Source organism: Eupeodes corollae, chromosome 1, assembly GCF_945859685.1.
Source record: "Eupeodes corollae chromosome 1, idEupCoro1.1, whole genome shotgun sequence".
Lineage (NCBI taxonomy): Eukaryota > Metazoa > Arthropoda > Insecta > Diptera > Syrphidae > Eupeodes > Eupeodes corollae.
In genome coordinates this window covers 80788521-80813253 of record NC_079147.1, presented here as the reverse complement: position 1 = coordinate 80813253, position 24733 = coordinate 80788521, and the positions used below count along the sequence as shown (strand labels likewise).

Genomic DNA, 24733 nt, shown 5'->3' with positions numbered 1-24733 from the left:
TAGAGGCACAATCTTCCAAAGGTTCCTCCAATTACTCGGATTGGAAAATCAGAGCTTGATGTCTGTGGCCAGTTTTGAGTATTGTGACGGAAGTGGAGAAAAATGGTTAAGTAGTCAATGACGGCAGGACCTAGTATATGCTGTCATCAAAACAGGACATTGAACGACGATGACGTCTTGGAAAAATCGTTATTATGGGCAGCTTTGAGGTTGTGAAGAGTTTTGTCCACCTGCTTCAAATCGCTGCTTCTTTTGACTTAGAAGGCACTCTCCTTCTTGAGCATCTTGAGTCACCATCTATAAGACGCTCATCATTCTGGCACTCATTTATGGCTCTTAGACTTGAACCTTGTCAAAGAAAGATGTGACCGTCTTAGTATGTTTCGAGAGAAAATTTTTTCAGGTGATTTTTGGAAGATACAACGACGAACTGTACGGGCTGTGCAGCCACACTGACCTGACTAAAAGAATACAATTCCAACGATTTAGATGGCAAGGTCATGTAGATCGAACGACATCAACGCTACAGACTTGAAGGTCTTTGAATACAATCTCGAGAAGAAAAATTAAAACTAACTATTTGACATCTTTGCATCAGAAAAACACATAATTTTAAGTTTTTGATACGAAGATACTTGCTTTAAATTATCCTTTCCTTACAAATCACTTATAAAAATATTTATGAATGTTCATATTTATTATTTTAATTTTATTTTTTAAAATACAAGACTCAAAAGGTATCAATAACAACATTTTATTTGCTCTGAACTGACATTCAAAAATCTATCTATAAAGTATGGATAAAAGGGCAAAAGAGGTATGTTTGTAAAATTTATAAAAGAACAATATTTACTTGAAAAAAAAATATATTTGTTATAAATATTATTAAAGCTCATAACATTTACAACCACAGGCAGAAATAAAAGAAAGGCGAAAGCATGTCCGAAGGCGATTTCGAATTCTTACTCGTATAGTTATATTAAATAAAGCATGGCTGGAGGATACGGAAGAACAACAAATGTCAATGGATGCCAAGAAAAACATTGACAAGCTTTTGCGACCGAAAAGAAAAATAGGAATTCTTACTATGAATGTAAGTAAATTGTTAATATCTCCACATTCTATATATAAGATTTGTGTGTCTTGGAAGATTATGATCTTTAATTTATATGTTTAGGATAAGAAAATAATGAGAACTCCATTTTGGATGAGACCTATTGAAGACAGAAAACATATGATTAACTTAATGCTTAATTTAACATGTTTTGCAAAATTCAAACCGGTAAGCTCTGAAAGCGTTTTCAAATTTAAAATCGTATTGATAAATCCTGCATTGAGTTGTAAACAACTTGAATATCACGCATACTATTATTTGACAGCTGACAGTTTGAAGTTAGTTGGCTCACATGACAGTTTAGATTTTAAAGATTCCAAGATCCTGTTTTCTCAAAGTTTTTTTTTCTCGAATTGATGTTCATTTTCATTGTTGGCGTTTCCGGATTTGAATTGAGAATTGGATAAAAGCAGACAATACACAGAAACTTCAGAATTGATTTAATCTTTTTAAAGTGTTATGCTGGTATTTCATATTCCTTAATGAAAAAACTCCATCACTTCAAACTGCAACTGTCACTTATCAAATTTTACTTTTATAGGGTTGCCAAAGCTTTTTTTTAATTTTGTTTTTATTTTATCAAAATCTTAAAACTATTTTAAAGCTAGACAAAAATTCTTAAAAAACTAGCGTAAATTTCAAATACTTAAAAGTAATCGTACTGGCCCTGTGCGGGTGCTCTATTATCTTATAACTACTGCTATATGGCCTAAGAACAATTTGCGGTGAGCCTTATTTGATGGCAAGCTGCTGCCTCTGGCATTGTTTTGACGCTTAGTTTTTGAAATTCGCTAAAAGTATTTTATAAGATTCACCCTCTCTTCTTCAAAAATGATTCGAGTGAGTTCCTCTTTCTAAGCTACCAAGACTTAACAAACGCTGCCAATTTGTTAACCTTTGGTCTTGGTTTTACCTATCTAAGTATTGATTTTTCTAGGGTGAACAATGAAAAACCAATACCCTATGCATATAGGATAAACCACAGCCACCACGATACTCTCACAAGGGCGCCATCCCATATATGTTCTTGGAATTAACCATGGGGCTTTAACATATCCCGTGGTACCATATCTTCAATGGTGTGATAATTAAGGTCTTTAATGTGGAGCCATCTAGGGAAGATAACCCTAGAAGTGGTCGCCCGATTTCATGTGGGACTCAATCCACCGATGAATGATTTTTACTTCCACTCCAGACTTTTTATCATATTGTAAAATTCAGCTTGGTCCGACAATTAAAACTTATTCACACTTGCAAATAAAACACAATTTTTACTGTATTTAAATTGTTCCAAACTTATTTATTGAACACATTCAATTAATACTTTTCAGACACAGTCTTTACTCAATTATTACTTTTAAACACAGTCTTTACTTTATCGCAGTTCACAACCAATAATAATCCCGCTTCGCTTATGAGCGCCTATTTATAAACCTCAAATCGGTTCGAGAAACTACTAGGTTGTTCTCGATGCTTAACAAAGCTAGTTCTCCTCTTAATCACTAGAAGTTGCCCCTTCGAGGTTCTTGTATGCGCTGAATGTTCTAGAAGTTAGTTCTCCTCTTAATCACTAGACGTTTCTCGATGCTTAACGAAGCGAGTTCTCCTCTTAATCACTAGATGCTTAACGAAGCACTATATGTTGCCCCTTATTTTATTCTAGTATAACACGATATTAAAAGAGATAAAGAGTGTATACATATTACAAATCCCCCCTCCTTAGGATTGATAGTCCCGAACAAATCCATCGTTCTCATCACCAATGTAGAGATGTAGTCGGTCGCGATGTACAACTTTAAGTTTTCCTCTGACTCCCTTTTGTATCCGGTACACGACATCGTTGATTTTTTTTATAACTGTATATGGACCTTCCAAGCCCCGTTGAACTTTCGGTGACAACCCTTTTTGGCGATTAGGATTGTAAAGCCATACCCGATCTCCAGCTTGGAACTCTGTTGTTGTCGCTCGTATATCGTAGCGTGTCTTCTTTCGGTCACTGAACATCTTTATTTTTAACCTGGTATTGTCGTGGATCTGAAGGAGTCTTTCTCTGACGTCAAGACGGTGTATGGCCAGTTGATCTATGTCTTGCACTTCGATACGCCATCAAAAACAGTGGAATGTGTCGATCCCAATCGCGCTGTTCCGAATGCAGTTCTAATGGAACGCCAAATCTGCTCACCCAGTTGAAGACAATTTGGTATGCGACTGTTTTGGCTTCTTGGTTTAGAATGGCGTATGGGTCAGGCCACTTGCTGAAGTAATCCATGACGACCAGAATAGATTTCCATTATTTGTTTCCGGAAATGGACCCGCCACGTCCACTGCAATCCTTTCGAACGGTGCTCTGACATTATATTGCTGTATTTGGCTGTGGTCCTTTTTGTTCGGTTTTGTTCGGGCCTTTGGTGGCAGCACAGATATCGCATTTTCCCAGCCATTTTAGCCAGTAAAATCGTTGTAGAACCTTTTCTAGCGTCTTGTTCACTCCTAGATGGCCTCCCGAAACTCCACCATGCATCTCTCGCAGAACGTCCATAACCTTCCATCTCGGAAAGACTACCTGCATTACATAAGACTTTCCATCTGCTGATTCCCATTTACGTCGAAGGACACCCTCTTGGACATGAAACGAGTCCCACTGTGCCCAATAGGCCTTCAGAGTCGGACTTCTATCGGAGATATCAATCTATTCTGGTGTTTCTTCCATGCGAGGATGGGTTCGATATTTGAGTCTTCTTGTTGAGCTTTCCTCAACTCGTCGTTGCTCCAGCCATAAATGGGATCGGCTCTGGTTCGTTGAACAGTAACCACCTCTTTTTCTTCTTGTCGTCTGCAGTGCTTACAGTCTTGCTTGCATGGTCTCCGAAACAGTGCATCTGCATTTGAGTGAAGCTTCCCCTTTCGATGTTGAATTTCATAATCGTATGTCTGAAGCCTCTCAATCCACCTTGCCACTTGACCCTCTGGATTCATGAAATTCAAAAGCCAGTTAAGTGCTCCCTGGTCAGTTCGGAGAAGAAACTTCTGTCTATAGAGATACTTATGGAAGTGCTTTGTTGCCAAAATCAGTGCAAGAAGTTCTCTTCTGGTCACACTTTCTTTCCGACTTCGAGAGTACCTTACTGTAATAGACAATCCCCTTTTCTTCGCCATTATGCACCTGCAAAAGTACAGCACCTATGCCGACATTGCTGACATCAGCATCAATTATGAATGGTTTTCCTGGAGTTGGGTAGGTCAGCACTGGTGCATTATACAAGCGTTGCTTAAACTCTTGAAAGCTGCGCTCGCACTCACCTGTCCATTTAAACTGCTTTCCCTATTCCCTTAGCTGATGTAGACTCTTGGCGATTCCAGCAAAGTCCTTCACAAAGCGCCTATAATAGGTGGCTGGATCCAGAAAGCTTCGGAGTTGGTGTTTGTCTTGTGGTGTTGGCCAATTCTTCACGGTGTCAACCTTATCATGATCCGTTTTTACTCCTTGGGATGAGATGATTCTTCGGTTTTGAAGAGTGAACACTTTTCTGGGTTAAGCTTTAGGTTGGCTTCTCGAAGTCTTTGAAACACGACTCTCAGATTTGTACAGTGCTCGTCAAATGTTTTCCCGTATACTATGACGTCATCCAAATAGATCAGGCAAGATTTCCATGTGAGTCCTTATAGGACGCATTCCATTACGCGCTTAAAAGTCGCTGGAGCATTGCAGCATTTGAATAGTCGAGGCAAGATTTCATGTGAGTCCTTGAAGGACGCATTCCATTAGGCGCTCAAAAGTCGCTGGAGTCAAAAAGGCATCACTTTGAACTGCCTCAATCCGTTTCCTGTTGAGAATGCTATCTTTTCTTTGTCTTTAGGATGGATTTCGACTTGCCAGTAACTACTTTTTAAGTCCAAAGTTGAGAACCATTGTGCTGCTTCCATTGCGTGCAGAGTATCACTGATCCCAGGCAGAGGGTAGTTATCCTTCTTGGTCACATCATTCAACCTTCGATAGTCCACGCAAAAGCGGTTTGATCCGTCTTTCTACTTTTACAAGGCCTACTGGAGACGCCCAAGGGCTTTTAGAGTTTTCGATCAGACCTTCTTCCTTCATGGTGGTTATCAGTTCTTTAACCTCACCTTGTTTGGCTAGTGGAAGGCGTCTTGCAGGTTGACGAATCGGCCTTGCATCCCCGGTATTGATTCGATGTTGCACCAGTTGCGTTCTGCCATATTTTCCTTTCGATGACGAAAAGATGTCTGCAAATTCTTCGAGGATACCTTCTGCAGTTCTTCGTTGTTGGTGGCTAAGATTAGATGACTTGAGAATGTTCATCTTTATGGAGTTCAGGTCTTCGGACTTAAAGGATTGCCTTGACTCTTCTTTGTTGATCCTTGTTATCGCTAATACAGACTCCAAGGCAATGTCGCAGACATTGTCTCTCAAACAACCGAATCTTTTCCATTTGAGATGTGGCTACGTTGAAGCACCCATGGGCAATCACCTTCAATCTGCTTTCAAGACAGCTGCTAAAAAACAACCTTTTTTCAGGGCAAAGGCTCCCCTGTCTGTCGAAATAGAAGTACTGATCCAACGATCACTAGATTTGTCCAGTTCTTTGTCATATCCCTTGAGGCTAAGTACAGCCGAGTCATAAACAGATTAGTTTCGCATTTCTGAAAGTTGATTTTCAACTTCAAGTCCTCGCAATATTGGTGAATCTTGTCAAAGTCACCCTACAAAAGTGTCTTGATAACCTCAACTTTTGGGACCGTTCTGTACGCAATTAGTCAAACATGCTATCAGATCTCTGGTGTAAATGCTGAATAAGATCGGCGAGTAAACCGCTCCCTGTTGAAGACCGTTTTTAACATCAAAGATTTTGGTAAATGTTACATTGCCAATTTGGACAATAACCCTTCTACCATTAAGCATGTCATAAAGCGTATATATCAGTGGTTTTCTGATACCAAGTCTGTTTGACTTTAGATCTAGACCCTCTAACCATACGGTGTCGAAGGCCTTTTCCAAATCAACCAGACAAGCACCCGTACATTGACTTTTTGATTTGTGCCACTGGATATCAGGCACAATCTCCCGCCTTTTTGTTGTTCTCAGCCTACTTAGAAGGAGCTGTATTTATAACCTTCTCGAATACCTTACTGTGATACTCGGCAGAAGACTTATCGACCAGAGAAAGCTTTATATGAACGTGAATGAACAACATTCATGCATTCAATTTGGAACAACTTTTTTGTAAAAAGAACAGTCTTAAACTCCAATTCAGTCCGTTAGACAGTAGTCTAATGTGGTTATTGTAGTATGCTTATTTTTTGTTATCAAATATCTTAAACTCAGTACAGATTATTTTTCTTTATTTTATCAGAAAGTAAGAGCCCGCCTTGGTCTGGTTGTTACATTTAATTACCTGACGGCTGGACGTATTATAGTCAAAGAAAATTATGTTCCTATGACTTTATATTTCATCACCTATGGTGAAGTCGAAGTCACAAGAACAATTTTTAACCAGGTTTTTAATAGATTATTATGTTTTATTTAAAAATAAATATTATTATTTAACCTAAATCTAGGATACAAATATGTATGAAGAAAAATTACAATACATTTTAGCTCCTGGAGATTGCATTGGAGATATAGCATTTCTTGAACATTGTCGAAGGATACAAACATGCAAGGCCAGAAGTAAGTAAATAATAAATAAACAATACTTTAATAAATAAACAATACTTTTTATCACCTTTTTTTCATAATTGTGTAAGCGCAGCCTTAAAAATATTTAAAGAAATATAATTTCAAGAAAATCGTCATTACCTTACTATTTATAGCAACACAAGATAAAACTGCAACAAGATTCGAATCTGAAGGTATACAAAGTTAATAGTGGTGGGCGTTAAGGTTCCGCTTTGCCCCCAAATCTATTTTTCATTTAAACCATCAATCTTTCTGGTTTATCAGAACCAAAAGTGTTTCGTTGAAATTGGGTTCATAGGCTAAAAGCCTCTTAATGACAGTTAGTATGACGTTATAGTTCTTTTGAACCTTTCAATGGATCCAGAAAGTTAAATTATTGCGCTTGGCATTTAAAAAGTAGTCTCATCGCTTAGAAATCGGCTCTTTAGATAAACCGTTAAATATAACTTCTATTAGACGGATTAAGCTTTAAAACCACAAAATAAATTGTGGGGTGCCTCAGGACTCTGTTTTGTGTCCGACACTCTTTTTCATTTGTATTATTGATCTCCTGCCAGAAACTTCTAACGATAACATTATCAGCTTTTCATATTCGTTTTAAAATTGACAACCCTGCTCTGGACTTTGACAGCTTTGTTAAATGGAGAATACAAAATAGTTAAGAATTTATACCGTAGTTAACCAATCACGTACACAGTATCGCCGAAAATACAATTTAAGCATTAAGTTCACTCTTCTGATCTGATTATTATCTTCAAAACTTAAATATATATGTATGTCCAAAACCTTTGTGTTCCCAATCACTATAGCGTGTCCTGGCAGGCTTTTGGCCATCAAAGAAACAGTCTATTGGCTCAGAGAAAACGTGATATCGACTACCAATATACGCATCTTCCCAGATATTCAAGTCTCGTTAAACCATTATTAGCCCGAAACTGTCTATCATCTCCTGTGGAAATGGCAGAGCAGTTCAAAATTAATCTAAGGGTGCCAGGTCAAACAGATATTCCAGGAAATTTCAAAGCTGACAAAATTGTAAAAAAAAAATGGAACAACTTTAACTTTGATGGGCAACAAATCCAACATTGGTATACCACTAAGCTACTTCTGAACCCATGCTATAGCATGATACCATGAATAAAGCAAACCAAAATTGGTCTAAGGCAACCACTTGTTGGTCAACCAACATAATTTGGTCAATGCTTGATAGTAAACACTCTAAGCAACTGATTTCGACTGGTAGATTGCACATTAGCTGCTTTAAGGAGTCCTAATAGGACACTGTTTAATAATTAGGCATGCTTTTTGACTTGGAGCTCCTGCAAACGTTTTTTGCAGATGCTGCATGTATAAAGAAGAAGAGAACACAGTGTCTCACTTTCTATGTCCATATCCTGTCCTGTCACAAAGACGAAGACCTTGGAGACTTTTACTACAATAATTCAAGTGATCTGAGAAACTCCGACATCTATTGTCTCAAACGCTTCATAGCTATCTTTAACTGGTTCAACGAGTAAGTGAGATCTTAATATTCATGTGGTATCACAACGGGCCAACAATTAGTCTAAGTGACCTTAACGTAACCTAATGTCCAAAACTGGAGTTTAACTCTCAACTTTATTCTGATGCTCCAGTGACTAATTAATGTCTATATGGACAGTATTCATAGACCGTTTAAAATGATTGATAACAATAATATTATTGATTCATTTACGTCGCTTTACCTTTGTAATTCGTCTGGATTCACCAAATTTTACCGTTATCTTAACGGGTTGTGCTCTAGTGAATTAGCTAATTGCAGTCCTTCCCTTAAGGAATTCAAGCCTAGTATGACCGCCTTTTTATAATTTATCAGAACTCAAGGGGTTATTAACACCCTTCATATGTTTACATTAAAAGACAGTGCAAGAGTTAGGAAAAAAAGAAAGGATTGAAGAGACCCGTGCACATCGGTCTTAAAGTTTTGAATAGAAGGGAAATACAGAGTTGGCAAAAGCATTCCATATTCTAGATGTGCGTTTAAAAAAAGAATCTCTATACTTGATAACACGTCTGAAATTGAGCTCAAAGGTAAACTGATCTACATTCCTCGAAGTGCGAGTGTTAGGGATGATTTTCTTTAATGTTTGTGAAATATCGGTAAAACAACGGAAGGCAAGAAACATTACTGTAGTGTTCTAGCTATGCAAATGCTTCGGCTACAATTTCATCGCCTAAAATTTTCCCTTTTTTGGATTTTATCCAAGAGATTTAAACTTGTTTTTTGGGGCACTAGCCCAAATATGCGAGTAAAGCTTTGAACCAATGAAGGTTTTGTAAATTGCAGCCTAAGCACTTAGCAACATTTTCGGCAATGTCGAATATGTGTTCATTCCATAAGAGGTGATGCACATACTGAACTGAAAGTTGATGAGTTTCCTGGATGCATGTGCCATCGCAATTTAATGAGTTTCAAATCCGAAGGACAAGGATGTGAATCTAAGAACAAATATGATAAGCTTAGGGTACTGTCGTTAGCGAAATAGATAAAAAGTGGGACACAAAAGATCGTTCATGAATATAAGAAAGAGAGTCGGAGACAAAACGGAGCCTTGAGGAACACCAGAATTTGTTTTAGGAATTTCAGACTTGTGATCGCCCAGTACAACTGGTGGACCTATTGCTACGAATTCCATTCTGTTAGTCATTAAGGTTTCGTTTTTCTGGATATTTCTTAAGCTGATAATTAATCAGCGTTTCCATAACCTTCAAAAGTATTGACGTAAGTGCTAATGGACGAAAGTTGGGGGAGGATGATTAATTTTTTTTAGTGACATGCTGAACAAATGCTGTTTTCCATCCACTCGGAAAGAGACCTGTAGACTAAGAGTATCGAATTTGAAAGCGTTGAAAAAGACCTCTTTAAAATTATCCGGCCCAGCAGATTTGTGTATGTATGTCAAGTTTTTTCAGTACTCTTGTAACTGCACGGGTAGAAAAAAAGATTTGTCCCATAATATTATTATTCGCTCTACAGGAGGACTCATGAACTCTCTAGGAACTTCAATTTCACAGCTTCATTTATCGAGCTCATAAAATAAGTGTCAATATATGTGAGTGTTGGAACCTAGGATGACGTCGTGTTCCAGCCAAGAATTGTGTACTACCTTTGGGATACTTCAGTATTTTTTGCCATAATTTCCTACTTACTTAAGGTGGTCCTTCGTAAACTAGGGCCTCACCCAACAAGCTTCTCCATCTAGCTTGGTCCCTAGCTAGGTTTCTCCAGTTTCGCGCTCCAAGTTGGGTGAGGTCACTTTCCACTTGTGCGCCCCACCTGATCCGCAGTCTTCCTCTACTTCGCTGTCCTGTGGGTGTGGATACGAAGTCTTTCCGGGCCGGAGCATTGGTTTCCATGCGCTCTACGTGACCCAGCCTAATTCTACGTGGCTGTACAGCCCGTACAGCACGTCGTTCCATCTTGTTCTCCACTTCCCTTAGATGCATACGGGACCGTAGATCACACGAAGAACTTTTCTCTCGAAACGACCCAAGGTGCTTTTATCCGCTTTTGTCATAGTCCATGCTTCTGCACCGTATAGCAGCACGGGGATAATAAGGGTTTTATGTAGCGACACTTTGGTCCTTCGAGAGAGGACTTTTCCACTCAATTGCTTTCTAAGCCCAAAAAACAGCGGTTAGCAAGAGTTATTCTTCCTTTGATCTCAGCGTTGGTGTTGTGTTCTGCGTTTACAGCTGAGCCTAGGTAGAAGTCCCTGACTCCCTCAAAGTAACGTCTGTCGATGGTAACGTTTTGACCAAACCGTCGGTGTCATTAACCGTTAAACCCATTTTTGCTGCCTCTTCCTCAATACTCACAAAAGCCCCATTGACATCACGCTGAGTTCTTCCGATTATGTCAATGTCATCAGCATATGCTAGTAATTGGACAGACTTTTAAAAGATAGTGCTTCTAGTGTTGACGTGTGAGCTGGTAAAAAATCGCATGACAGCGCACACCTTGTCTTAAACATTTTTTGACATCGAAAGGTTCTGTTAAGTTGTTTCCAAACTTTATGGAGCAACATGAATTCTCCTTGGTCATCCTGCACAAATGGACGAGTTTGGCAGGGATGCCAAAACTAGACATGGCTCTATACAGATCGTCCCAGTAGATGCTGTCTTGCGGCCTTGAAATCGATGAAAAGATGGTATGTGTCGATTTGGTGTTCTGTGTTTTTTCCAGGATCTGCCGTTATGTGAACATTTGATCGATTGTGGACTTTCCTGGTCTAAAACCACACTGATAAGGACCTATCAGACTGTTGAGGATTGTAAGCGTTGCTAAGTAGACTAATTATTCTATAGTTGGTGCAGTTTAGAGGTTCTCTTTTTTCAGGAACGGGCAAACAATACTGAGGTTCCATTCATCGGCCATGCTTTCTTCCGACCATATCTTACAGATAAGTTGGTACATGCTCCTAACCAACTTATCTCCAGCTGCTTTAAAAAACTCGGCATTCAAGCCATCTGCTCCAGCGGCTTTATTAGACTTCAGCTTAGATATGACAATCTTTACTTCGTCTATGTCTGGAGGAGGATTGTTGGCATTCGTCGTCTATGTTTAATGCATCATCCTGCCTGACAGCGGAATTCGGTTCGTTGACGCCGTAATATAGTCTGCAGAAATGGTACCATATTCTCAGTATTGACTGCGGTTCCACTATGATGCTTCCACTTTCGTCTTTGCAGCCTTCGGTTCTAGGTTTATGTACCTGTGAATTTCGTTTCACCTGTTCATAAAACTTTCAAACTTTATTCTTGTTTTTAAACCTCTCAATATCTTCGACGGCACGCTTCTCATGCCCCATTTTTTTTTTGAGAAGTCGGCGTTCGTCTCGCCTCTTCTGCTCATCAAGGTCATGAACAGCTCTCGTCCTTTTATGTAGCACCGCTTTGCGTGCTTGTTGTTTGGCTGCATTTGGCTGCTGATACCAGGGCTCTTTGTTGGTGGTTTCTTAAAACCACGCACATCAGAGGCGGCTTGTCTGATTGAGTGTTTGTTGAAGAGAACTTCGAGAGAGCTTACTTGTAACTCGGTCGGAAAAGGATTTGGCGGTCTTTGGCGATTGTAGCCATTTGACGTTGTACCTTCTCCCAGCATCTTCCTGCTTTGCCTTGAGTCTGGCAACCCGTAGTGCTACCTTGGCTACAACGTGATAATGGTCCGAGTCGATGTTAGCTCTTCGGAGAGTTCGGACTCCATGCTTGGCATTAAAATCGCCCAGGACAATTTTAATATCGTAGCTAGGACACTGCTCATATGTTTTGTCTAAGAGCTCAAAGAACATATCTTTGGTGTTGTCATCCTTTTCTCCTGTGGGGGCGTACGCGCATATCAGGCTTTTGTTGCTGAATTTATCCTTGATGCGGATGGTCATGAGGCGCTCATTGATACATTTATAGCTCATCACTTGTTGCCTAAGTCTGGCTCCAATGGCATATTCTTTTGCCCGGCTCATCCCATCGTATTTCCTGGATGGCAGTGATGTCTGCTTTATAGCAGTTTAGGGCTTCCGCTTATTCTTCGGCCGCACATGGTCTGTTCAGGGACCTAACATTCCACGTGCATATCCGAAGTTCGTTGTCCTTAATTCGTTTGCGTGGGTGGTCAACAGTGAATCCGTCCGCAGCGCAGCCAAGGCTTGTTGGTGCTTCGGAACTATGAAGTTTTTACGTGGCCAGGAAGTCACTCCGACGGCACAACCCCCAACCTGGAATGCCAGATCCTTAGTATAACTCCAAGGATGGGAAACCGCCATTTATAGGCCTTGGCTCCGAATATGTCAAAGAAGCCCTATAAGGTGTTCACTAAGTAGTTCAATCTTACTGGAACTGTAGAGGCAACCGTTGATTCCATTTCGTTAATTCCTCTGCTGCCGTCTGGATAAGGAGAGGTGCCCACAACAACTTTCTGCTGGGGTTGGAACCCAATCTCCAGTTGAGGGACTAGGTACCCGATGTTTACTATGGGGAGATGAGAGTAGGAGTTGATAGACATGGGTGTCCTCTTGAATGCACATATGTCTACCATTTGAACCTCAGATTTAACCCTATTCGGGATATATAAATTTCTCATTCCACGAATAATAAAATTTGTAACCTTATCTGCCCTGGAATCCACGTCTCTATCGAGAAACCATACTGACCCGTTAAAGTTCCTGATTCGTTACGAATTCATTGAGACCGTCCCAGTTGGCTTTCCAATATTGCCAAACGGTTCTAATTGGAGTTATTTTCTTTAACTTCGGTCGTATTGCAAAGTACATAGGTTGGTTGTTTAGCAGTACATCACGAATGTGAAATGCCTCTATGTACCTTCTCCTTACCTGTTATTTCTATATTGGGGAATTCAAAGCCAATTTGCACTGATGTCGGCAGGCTTAATATCTACATTTCATGGTGATCGCATTGTGTCTGTGGTAAAAAAAAAGATATCAAGACACCTTTAAAATATTTTATTATTTCTTCAAAACTAGAACATAATTTATGAAAAAATGAAGATATTATCAAAAAACTCATTCCATTTGAATGTTTTCTCCAAAATTTACGTTGACCTTGCCTTAGTTTTCCATCAAGTTGATTGCATGTTTTCACAGCAAAACCAAAAAACAAAATAAATTCAAAATACAGAAAAGGCGATATTGAAGTTTTCGTGCATTGAAATAAATTGACACTTATGTAACTTTTTATTATGAAATCATAATAATTTTACCTTCTATACGTACACCAAGTTAATTCGTGCAAAAATATTATTCAATTGATGTTTTGGTTTCCTTGAACATCCTTGAACTCATTGCCAAATTGAAATAAGTTCTATCCTTATACGATGAGACGACAAGAGGAGTCTCTTAATCAGACTTGGCACGGGGCTTGTGGCGGTAATGGGCGTTCTTTTGATGACAACCCACTTGTATACCATATTTTCATTTACATAATTTCTTATTATGAGAACCTCAGCACCCTTGCTCACTTATCTAATTGTATTTAATAGCAAAGAATTACTCAAATAGTCCATTTATCGTATTATTCCAAACGTAACGTACCATGCATCCTTTTAGCCACGCTATGCCATCAGTTCCTTTTACCCTATAACTAACCTACTCTCTCATAAGATCCAATTGAAATTATTATGTATAGAAGTAGAAGTTCTACTCCACAACCTCCCTTCCAAAAACAATAACCAAAAGAAGACTTTGCGTGACTACTCATAACTCCCGACAAGAATATCTACTTTTCTTCCTTTGGGTATACTAATCAAAATTCATAGCAAATCGATTTGTATCGTATTCCGAAACGTTCTTCAATGCTTTGCTCCTGCGGTGGCATAGCATGGCGGGCGGTACTCCTTTCCTTATGGCTATCCGCCTACAATAACTCTGCGCTACCAGAACCAACTGCTAGCTACTGTAACTGTTTCGATAGGCTTCCGAGATGGTAATCATTCCAGAGCACCAAATCGGAGTTTATATCCGTTAACTCAGTTGTCTGTAACTACAACGAATTGTTGCCTTTCAATCAGTTGTCTGTAGATATGGCAAGTTTGTAGGGAACAGCAAGTTAAAAAAAAAACAAAAACCATAACGAAATGAGAAATATGTTCCTTGTTTTTAGACGAAAGTAAAAACCACCCACAACCATCACAACACAAGTCTCTCCTTTCCCTTACCCTATCCCAGTCTGTAGGAAGTAAAGAAGGATTCTTACCGAGGAGCCTTATCTGATTCAATTGTAACTAGACTCACAAAAATATGTTTTTTAATACCTCTGCAAGAAGGTATAGATATTTTTGCAAATGCAAATAATTCTGATCCGCAGGTTAATCTTCAAGTTACTTTCAGACGATGTGGAACTCTTGACTATTTCCGAGGAGGATTTCGAAAAAATTCTTCGTACTCCTATGGAGGAGCTATGGCAAGAAAAGAAACTTGCTCTGGCAGCATTTGACTATTTCAAGGATTGGAACTTACAGCAGGTTCTTTATTCCTCATCTCTCTAGATTTGATTTTATTGAAAAATTTAATTCCATTCTCAACTTCTTGCAGAAAATTTTTGCGTGTAAAGTTGGATTGTTGAAGCAATATGAACCTTTGGAGACAATTTATTACGAGGACAAAGGACCCCTGACTTATGTCCATTTTGTAATAAGTGGAGAGTGTATGATAGTACAATGTTTAAAGATGAAGGTTTGTTATTTTATTTCTTAGTTTTATATTTTTGTGTGTGATTATATAATTCGTAAGGTGACTGAGAAGAGACATAAGAAATCGTATAGCCTTTTGGATATTCAAGAAGGGGACACTACGTTGCCTTTTAGAGACATGACGAAAGAACAGATTTTTAAGAAACTCGTTGAATCCAAAATCAAAGGCGGTGCAAGATTGGATGTTGTTGAATCTGATGATAAAACGGTAAACTCCTCGTCAGATTCTGAAGAAGATGATCAGGAGGAAGAGGAAGTGCCAGGAGTTTACAAAAAGGTATGGTCAATAGATTTCCAATAAACTTCATAGTGTTTTAACTAAGTGGTAAAACAGTTTGAGAGTGAATTACAATAGGAGAGTGTCAACTTAGCAGTATACAAAAATAACTCAATTCAAGAAGTTAGAAGAAAAAAGTGTCTGATAGAAAAATGTCCAAAAACCCTTTTAATTTTGGTTTTGTTGTTTTGATAACAGTAATAACTTTTTCGGTATTTGTTGAAGAAAAACTATCAAGTCAAAAAAATAGGAAATTTTAAACTCCGTAAGTTTTCTCACAAAATTCTTCGAATTTGTGCGACAATTAAAAAGATCTGTTCAACCTTCACTAACTAAAATGTATTTTAACTTTTGAACGAAAGCAAGAATTAACAAATTTTATTGATAGTCGTACATTTTTTCTACAAAACAACCAGTTATACGGTACAATATTAATATTTTATGTTTTATTTTCCCTCTAATTCAGATCAGAACATCTATTTACTTGCGTTTTTACAACAAAGTGTAATCTTGCTTTATTCTTGTATCTATTTTTGTGATCAAAAAACTAGTTTCTTTATTTCACACCAGGTGACATTTTGTATTGCAAAGTTTGGTATCACTTCAAACTACAGTGAATCAAAAAAGTATTGGCAATTGCATTTTTTTCCAAATGTTTGCAGTTGTTGAAAGTTTTTTTAAGAACTTAAAAGTGAAACATTGTATTGGTAGTATTTTGTATAGAATTTAATTTGCTAAAAACCCCGTGGTACATTTTTTCTTCAAAAAATGTTTATACGATACAATATTAATATTTTATGTCTTATTTCCCTCTGATTTAGATCAGAACATCTATTTGTTTGCGTTATTACAATAAATTGTAATCCTGCTTTATGGATCTTTCTTTTTGTGATCAAAAAATTAGTTTTTTTATTTCACACCAGGTGACATTTTGTCTTTGAAAGCTTGGTATCACTTTAAACTACACTGAAACAAAAAAGTATTGGCAATTGGATTTTTTCCAAATATATGCAGTTGTTTTTTTAAAGAACTTAACTAAAAATATAAGCAAAAAGTGTTCGCAATACCATTCATATTTTAACTTTTATGGGTTTTAAAGAACAATAAGATTTTATAAGATCAAATTTAATGCTTTAAACTGCGTTGACATTAAAAACTAAACAGAAATGTAACGAAAATCCAGAGAGAGTTACGCCTTTCAACAAAACAATAATGCAAGCACATAGAATCGTGAGTGTTTGCTTAGAACTTAGAACTCCCCCGCAGTTAATTCCATGGAAAATGTATTGAATAATTTGGGACAAACATTGAGAAACAAAAGATTGGGCAGGTTCAGACGACATAATGCACTCGAAAGTAAGGCAAGTTTTTAATATCTGACTGGCCTGGTGCCAAAATATACTTTCCAATTTAGGCAACTTTAATGGAAAGCTGACTGGAAGATTCAAAAAAAAATCTCTCTAACTATCAAGTCAAGTCTTCTTTTATAAAAGTGACAGTGGATCATGGTTTTTCATTCAACTGAAAGCTGAACTTTATTGCTCTATGATTTATTTAGTTTTGCACAACTTCATTTGATGCTTTCTGTAAAGGGTTAATTGTCAATTTCGAAAAAATAAATAAGGTTTCTTTACAGTACAAAATACAAATCGTGATGTTACTTGCCTGAGGAGTATTTTGTATACAATAATTTTTTTGGAAGTTTTTGTATTATGAACTTAAACTAGAGGTTTGTGAAGTAAACTTCTGAATTTGAAATTCATGATACTTGAAAAACTAATTAGTTGCCTTGGTCAAAATATACATTCAAAGAACGAAGTTGATTGTAAATAAAGTCCCTTATATTGTCTGAACCTGCCCATTTCTTTAAAATCAGACCTTAAAAGAATCATATTGGGAGAGTGGGACCAAAAGAACTCTAGTATATTGGATGGACCGAAGATTGAAAGCAATCATTAATGCCAATAGAATGCACGAAAAGTACTGATTGTTAATAAAGTACACTTAGATCATCTTAGGTTATAAATTTATAATACTTTTCCAAGAGTGTTGAAATTTATTTCTTACTACAATTAAACCAATAAAAAGTAAATTTTTGGTATCAAAATAAAATATGCATTTGTTTTTATAAAACCATAATAATTGCCAATACTTTTTGTATTCATTGTATGTCAATAAAAACTGTGTTTTAACATTTTTATTTTCATTTATCTAGAAACGAAGTATTTAATATTAATTTATTGTGTATGTTATGAATAATGAAAGCGTTTAGTAAAATAAAATGTGCATTAAGTGGGTTCTGAACGTCAAATAATATAATTTAAACAATATTATGATCCAAGCTGTTTTTTTTTTTCTTGGTCTGATCTGGATTGGATCATTATTATAATAAAACGTGGCTATTCATTATTAATGTCCCATACAAAAAGATCAGAATTCATTTATTTTTTTACGTCTTTGTAGAATTTTTCCGATTTTTCTTAACTATCCTTCTTTTTTAACATCCCATATTAAGTAACTGCAATGGGTCCGATTTCAAATTGAACATTTTGACATTTCTCGACATTTCAAGGTCCCTTTAGTCGAAAGGGCTCTCAACGAAATTGCGTGGGCGGTTTTTTTACCATAGCAGTTAAAAAAAAGGTGAACATTTACATTTGTACCGAATATTTACATATACCAAAAGTAACGTATACATACGGGCAGGTACTCATTTTAACGTTACTTTGACAGCTCTGAACGTGATACCAAACAAGTATATTTTTTGAAAAAAAAACAGATAACGTTTTTTTTTATAAATCAAAACACCTGAAAACATCTGGTAAAATTTTAAGAAAAATCGAATTGACAGTTTTTTTTATAAAAAATAAAAACCTAAAAAAAAACATTACTCAAAGTTGGTAAAAATTGATTTTCGACTCAAAAATCTTTTCAAAGCTTTGCGATATTAGTTTGAAACTGCTTTTATCTTTTGAAAAATATTGTTTTAAACAATGAGTCAAATTTTTAGAAAAATCTAATTGGCAGTTTTTCTAAACAAAAAATAAAAACCTAACAAAAACAAAACAATACTAAAATGTTCTTATGACTCAATTAGCTTTTAACCCTGCAGTCGTCGCGCGGATTTCTATTGTAATCCACTCATACAAAATGGCGTATTCCTAAGAAACTAGTGGTTGGGATTTTTCATCTCTTTTAGTATTTACAAATAAATAGATAAAACAGTTAGTTTACTTAACTTAATATAACATGTAATTACATTATAAAGCCAAAATAAATTTTAAAAAATTAAAGCATTTTGGCTTTATTCTAATTTTAAAATGCATTACATATGTAATCCACGCGACGACTGGTGTAACATTTTGGTGCGCGACGGCTGCAGGGTTAAAAAGGAAGTTATCAGTGTGTGTCGCATCCCAGCCTGTTTTTTTATTCTTGAGATGAGAAATCATTGATATTTTTGTAGAAAATTAACGCAAGATAATTGTTTTTTTTTTTTTAAGGAGAAGATTATATTTTAAAAAATCTTTCTTGGCCACAAAAGCAAACTTTTTTAGAAACAAATATTTTCCTCAAATGAGTATTAATAAACCTAACAAAATTGCAATGTCACATCTAAGACTCCAATCAATTGTAATAGTAGCAATTTTGACGTTTTCGTTCTAAGCTTTCAACCAACTAAATAGAAAGCTGGCTTAAAAGTCTTACCTTAAATACTTAACGGGTTTATAATATGTATTGTATATTATATTTTATTATTTTAATAACAAAAATGTATATATATTAAAGAGTAACGTTTTTAACATATTGTAAATTTTTTAGAAAAATCCATGTTCCATGGGCATGTTCATGAGGGAGTAACGCACCTGATTCCACCCATAGCATGAAGAGTGTTGAGCCCATCTATTATACATACGTTGAAATCAACGTTGTCGAAAACAATTGATTCTTTACAATAAAACCAGGTTTCGCAATGTCTATTGCTGACATTGCTAACTTTTGTGCTTCGTGATACGATACACAGAAGCCCAAATTTGCAAGAAGATCAATTAAATGCCTTGAAGCATACTTTCTGTATATGAGCAATGATAGGCTGCACAATACAGGTGATACGAAGGTTCTAGGTCTGACAATCCCAATTATGGCATTACCCAATGCAGCACATTTTCTCTTTGTTTCTTCTATTTTCTTTGTCTTTTCCAATAAAGACTCTCAAGAAAAAATGTAAGGGATTGAAGCATTGGATTCTTCTAAAATTCTTCGCTGGGAGGGTATGTGTCTGTGCTGTACACTTGACTCTTAATATCATGCCGTAAATTTTCCACAGCTTTAGCAACAATTCTCAATCTCTCTTCTTCTTCATTTTTAGCCCTGTTTCCATACCACGCTTCATTGAAAATATTGTTCCCATTGTCTCTAAAACATAACACTGGCACACTAAATCTGTTGACACCTGGAGTGATCAGTATCCGATCTCCATATTTCCTCTCCAATTCAGCCTTGATTTTCCGCCATTAGGGTTTGGTCTCTGATATGATATCCAGTATTTCATCTTTGGAGAACTGACAATCACTGCTTCCCTCCAAGAAGCTGAAAATCTCCTCCATATAGCCTTTGTAACATGGTTGTCTCTGGGGATCTTTGTTTTTGGAGTTTGTAAACTCGTGGGTTTCAAAAAATTAATGTAGCAGTCTTTGTGGTATACTGCTTCCTCAGCAACAAGATCGTTAATCGAGGAAAGTCGGAGAAGAACTTCAAGGTATCCTTTCTCATAGAACACATCTCCCTGATTTGGTTTTGAACAGTCTAAACTGAATGCACAATTTTCCTTTTCGCCAAAGGCTTTTTTGTTTTTTCTTTTGCGCTTACCCCATAGAACAAACAATTACTCTTAAAATTGAATTTAGGAACTGAAGACCGGGGCTTAGACCGCCCTGTCTCTTCCTTTCATGTAGATGCCTCCCTAACATATTTTTTATCGTGTCAGACCGGGATGACAAATCACGGAAACTTTCATGCTTGTTGTCTTTCCGTTCCTTACTTGCTTTATCAAGGCCCAGTATACCCTTTTCTTTTACTTCAGAGACATCTTCACTTCCTCTTAAAACGTCCTTAAGGCACACAGGGCACTTAGTAGTACTCATTGCAGTTTCAGACACACAGGACTCTTAGTAGTACTCATATGTCTTGTTATGTTGTAGGTTTGCATACGGCTCTTTTAATGTTGTTTTTAAGTATTAAATCTAATTGACTAACAAATCTCTGATATTTTTGTCTGTAATTTAAACAAAATACACGAACAGAGGTTGTTGGTTAAGAATATTATGGTATACAAACTAATTTTCTGAAAATTGTAAAATGCTATACAAGTTTTAAAATATCTGTAACTTTCGGCGGGTTGGATATTAATCAGATATTTTAACGATTTCCTATTTGAAGGAAGCGTTGCGCGGCGACTCGATTTTTGAAAATCCCAAAAAGATTTTCAATGGGATTCAAGTCTGGTGATTGTGCCGGCAAATCAAGAACTTGAATCCCATTGTCTTCAATCCACTTTTTAACCAGCTTCGATGTGTGGTCGTGTTAAAACACCCATCAAAGCGGCATGTTCCAATCGGAATATGGTAACATCTGCGTTTCCAGGGTACGTTTATATTCGAATTTGTCCATTATTCCTTCACTTCGATGGAAAGGACCTTGTCCATATCCTGCGAAAGAGGTCCAATTCAGCACAGTGCCAACCCCATGTTTTACTGTGACATTGCAGTATCTTGGATTGAGCCGTTGACCCTTACCTCTTCGCACGTGACATATTCCATCTGACTGTTTCAAATTAAACTTTGATTCATCGCTGAAAAGTACCGTTTTCCATTTCTCAACGGACCATTGGTGATACTTTTTTGCAAAATCTAATCTTATTATTTTAAATAAGTTAAAAGTTTAATTTAATACTTAAATTGAGTTATGTTCGAATGTCATTTTCTAGGGCACGTCTTCGCACAGCGCTTGCATCAATATTAAGATTTAATGAGTGTACTACTTCCTTTAAGCTGATGAACGGTTTTTTTTTTATTATGTTACAAATTTGTTTATCGGTTCTTCTTGTTGTTTTACGCGGTCGACTTCCAAAATTTTGATTTTCGAGGCTTCCCGTAGTTTCAAATTTTGTAATCAACCGTGAAATAATTGACTTATTAATGTTATATTTCTTAAAAAGTAAAATTTTTGATGTCCCACGATTATTCTCATTAATTATTTTGATTTTAAAGTTGGAATCGTACTTATTTCGAGACTTATCGAAAAAATACCGAAGCTGGGCCTTAATCGATCCAAAATTCCAAACTAATAAATGACATTTGTTACACTCTTGTTGATTGCATTATTATGCCAAATTTTACTGTAAAAGCCCCGTCATCAAAAATTCTCTTACAGTGGAAACGAAGTTGCTTACGTTTTGCACATTCAAATTTTACAATTTTGTTTTTATTTTTAACTTTCCATAGGAAGTGATTGCAATGGGTCCGATTTGTCAAATTTAAAATTTTGTCCCTAGAGTCGAAATAAAAGATTTTGAGAAAGATGTCTGTGCGTGCGTGTGTACGTACGTTCGCGACGTTTTTTTCGTCGTCCATAGCTCAAGAACCAGAAGAGATATCGATTTCAAATAAGTTTTGTTATACAGATAATAAGGCAAAAAGATGCAGAAAGATGCGTGGCTGGTTTTTATACCATAGCAGTTTAAAAAAGGTGAAATTTTTGGTTAACCCTAAATATCTCATGAACCAAAAACGCTAGAGACTTGAATTAAATTTTATATAATATATTGCAACGTGATATCAAAGAAGTATATTTTTTGAAAAAATCCATTTAACGGTTTTTTTTTATAAATCAAAAAAACTGACAAAAATTTTGTCACCTCGAAAATTTTACGACCAAAATATGATTTCATCTCCAAAACAAAAACAAACGCAGAATAATGTTTTTGACATCTGATAAAATTTTGAGAAAAATCGAATTGACAGTTTTTTTTTTATAAAAAACAAAAATCTAAAAAAAACATTACTCAAAGTTGGTAAAAATTGAATATCGATTCAAATATCTTTTCAAAAACTTGAAATTTAGACTTCAAATTAATTTTATCTTATAAAAAATATTGTTTTTAACATTCTGAAAAGATTTGAAAAAAAATCGAATTGACAGTTTTCTTAAAAAAAATAAAAACCTAAACAAAAATTTAAAAAAAGTTGGTAAAAATTGATTTTCGACTCAAATATCTTTTTAAAAATTGTAGATATTGGCTTTAAACTACTTTTATCTTTCAAAAAATATTGTTGTTAACATTCAGTAAAATTTTGAAAAAAATCGAATTGATAGTTTTTGTACAAAAATTAAAAACCTAAACAAAAATTTAAAAAAAGTTGGTAAAAATTGATTTTCGACTCAAATATCTTTTCAAAAATTTGAAATATTGGCTTCAAACTAATTTTATCTTATAAGAAATATTGTTTTTAACATTCGGTAAATTTTTTGTTAAATAATGTTTGAGTAGTAAGAAATATATTTCATATCCCTGAATGTAAAACTTGCGGTCATAGGCTTTTGAAAAAATTATCACGAAATAATAAAAATAAAAAAAAGAAACAATTAATTTACTGGTCCCATACGGACACTCTAAACTATAACGTCTTTCGGGCCTAATTTCCAGCCTCATTTTCAAAAAAGAACGGTTAGCATGATTCCACAACTCCACACTCTGTGGATGCTTTGGCTTCTCGTCAATAACGTGCAAGTCGAGCCCGAAGTATGCTGTAATTTGATTTGTTAACGTAGCCGTTCACGATGAAAATACACCTCATCAGAAAAGATGATTTTTCTAAGCCCCCTTACTAGCTATAAGAAATCGGATTTTACGTTGTAAGCAAATACTCCAAGATCTCTATAGGCTTAGGATTCTAGTCAGGCTAGGGGGTGAAATGTTATTGAGCTGCTAAGATCAATAGCGAGTCGATATTTGTAAATCGAGTCTCTCACTCTCGTCTGTGCTCCTCTTATAACGACCTGTTCTAGCGAATTTTCAAGAAAACTTGAGTACAGCAGGCATGTTAGGTACTTCTTTTCGGTCTAAGCGTGTACTCAAAAAAAAGCGTGTTCTCAAAAAAAACTTAATATTTGAAATATTCGGCACTCACTTTTGAAAGAATTTCGTTTCGCCGAGGTTTTCTACTGATTTTCTGTCAAGGCATAAATCGGAAAACGCAGGTTTCAGTGTCAAAAAACATACATATGTATGATTAAACAGTTGTATGCATGAGTAACATTTTATATACTGGAGCTCCAAAATTCCTTGAAAATTAGGAAAAAATAAATAACAAAAAACAACAATATCCTTAATATCTAGGCATTAGGAATATTTTAAAGAACCGAATCTTTTTAAGGTTAGGTCAATAAAAGTAACATTTCTCCTACCTTAAACCATTAAGTGGTTTGAAGTTAAAGTTCTTGATTTCGAACGTATTTTATTACAGACTTTTCATATCTTTCGCACAGGCTCGCAAGTCGTTCTACAAAGAATTCGCTCACAAATGCGGAGTGGACGTCACTGGTTATAACAAAGTGAAAGAAGATTCAGTTTTTGATTTAATTCCTAATTTAGTTCCTGTAACCGAAAAAACTTCAGAAAAGCGCTTAACAGCCAAATTTTTGAGTTCACAAAGAAGATCATCAACAGTTATAAACAAGTTAAAAGAGGCAAGTCTGTTCCATAAAAGGTTTATTTATCTAAATCACACATCCTTATTATATCACTTATCTTTATTTATAGGAACTGAACTCCAACATCGAGAGTCACTTGATAGACGTTGGATCCCTCACCTACGGTGGCATCTTTGGTTTAGGCGAACAACTTCAACATCGTGTTATAATGGCACGAACAACTGTTCAATGTCTACTCATACCACGGTTTTGGCTTTTCGAAAAAGACCAAAATCCCGGAAATATATGGCAGCGTATGCGATTCTACATAGACTCAACAATTCCGTCGCGTGAATTACTTTTCAAAGATTTCCTTGCAACACGCAAGTGGCAACAACTCAAGAAGAAACTAATTGACGAATCGCTTGACAAAACTAAAGTTGGTAATCCAACTAAAGTGCAAGACATTCCCATCATATGTCGCATTACTGAAGCTAACGGTGATGATGACAACAGCACCTAAATAATACTCAAAACCGAGAACTTTTCTAGCTTCCTGCGTGTCTGGGAATGCAACAAATTGCCACTTATTAAAATGAATATGTAAATAAATTCCAACAGTAATTATTGTCATCATCATCATTGTAGCCACTGTGCGATGTTTAACTTTCGTCTTTCTACTTTCCCTTTCTCAATACTTGACCCAGAAAATGG

The 24733-nt window shown here is 36.2% G+C and overlaps 1 protein-coding gene across 2 annotated transcripts; it reads left to right on the top strand.

Moving 5' to 3' along the window:
* Nucleotides 1-701: 701 nt before the first annotated feature.
* On the top strand, nt 702-24643 carry LOC129949437 (uncharacterized). Of its 2 annotated transcripts, XM_056060900.1 has the most exons (10): nt 702-817; nt 914-1093; nt 1178-1282; nt 6484-6627; nt 6689-6800; nt 14690-14823; nt 14894-15034; nt 15092-15328; nt 23876-24076; nt 24150-24643. In XM_056060900.1, exons 1-10 carry the CDS (start codon nt 797-799, stop codon nt 24540-24542), a joined length of 1668 nt encoding a protein of 555 aa, XP_055916875.1. In that variant the 5' UTR covers nt 702-796; the 3' UTR covers nt 24543-24643. The 2 variants fall into 2 exon arrangements, with proteins under 2 accessions (XP_055916875.1, XP_055916884.1); XM_056060909.1 differs by lacking the exon at nt 6484-6627.
* The last annotated feature ends 90 nt before the right edge of the window (nt 24644-24733 follow it).

What these genes read in the sequence shown, in the direction of transcription:
- LOC129949437 (XM_056060900.1), top strand. Translation starts at nt 797, where the DNA reads ATGGATAAAAGGGCAAAAGAG. An exon ending in TGGATAAAAGGGCAAAAGAG is followed by an intron (nt 818 to 913) that starts GTATGTTTGTAA and finishes TTACAACCACAG; the next exon opens with GCAGAAATAAAAGAAAGGCG. An exon ending in GTTTTGCAAAATTCAAACCG is followed by an intron (nt 1,283 to 6,483) that starts GTAAGCTCTGAA and finishes TTATTTTATCAG; the next exon opens with AAAGTAAGAGCCCGCCTTGG.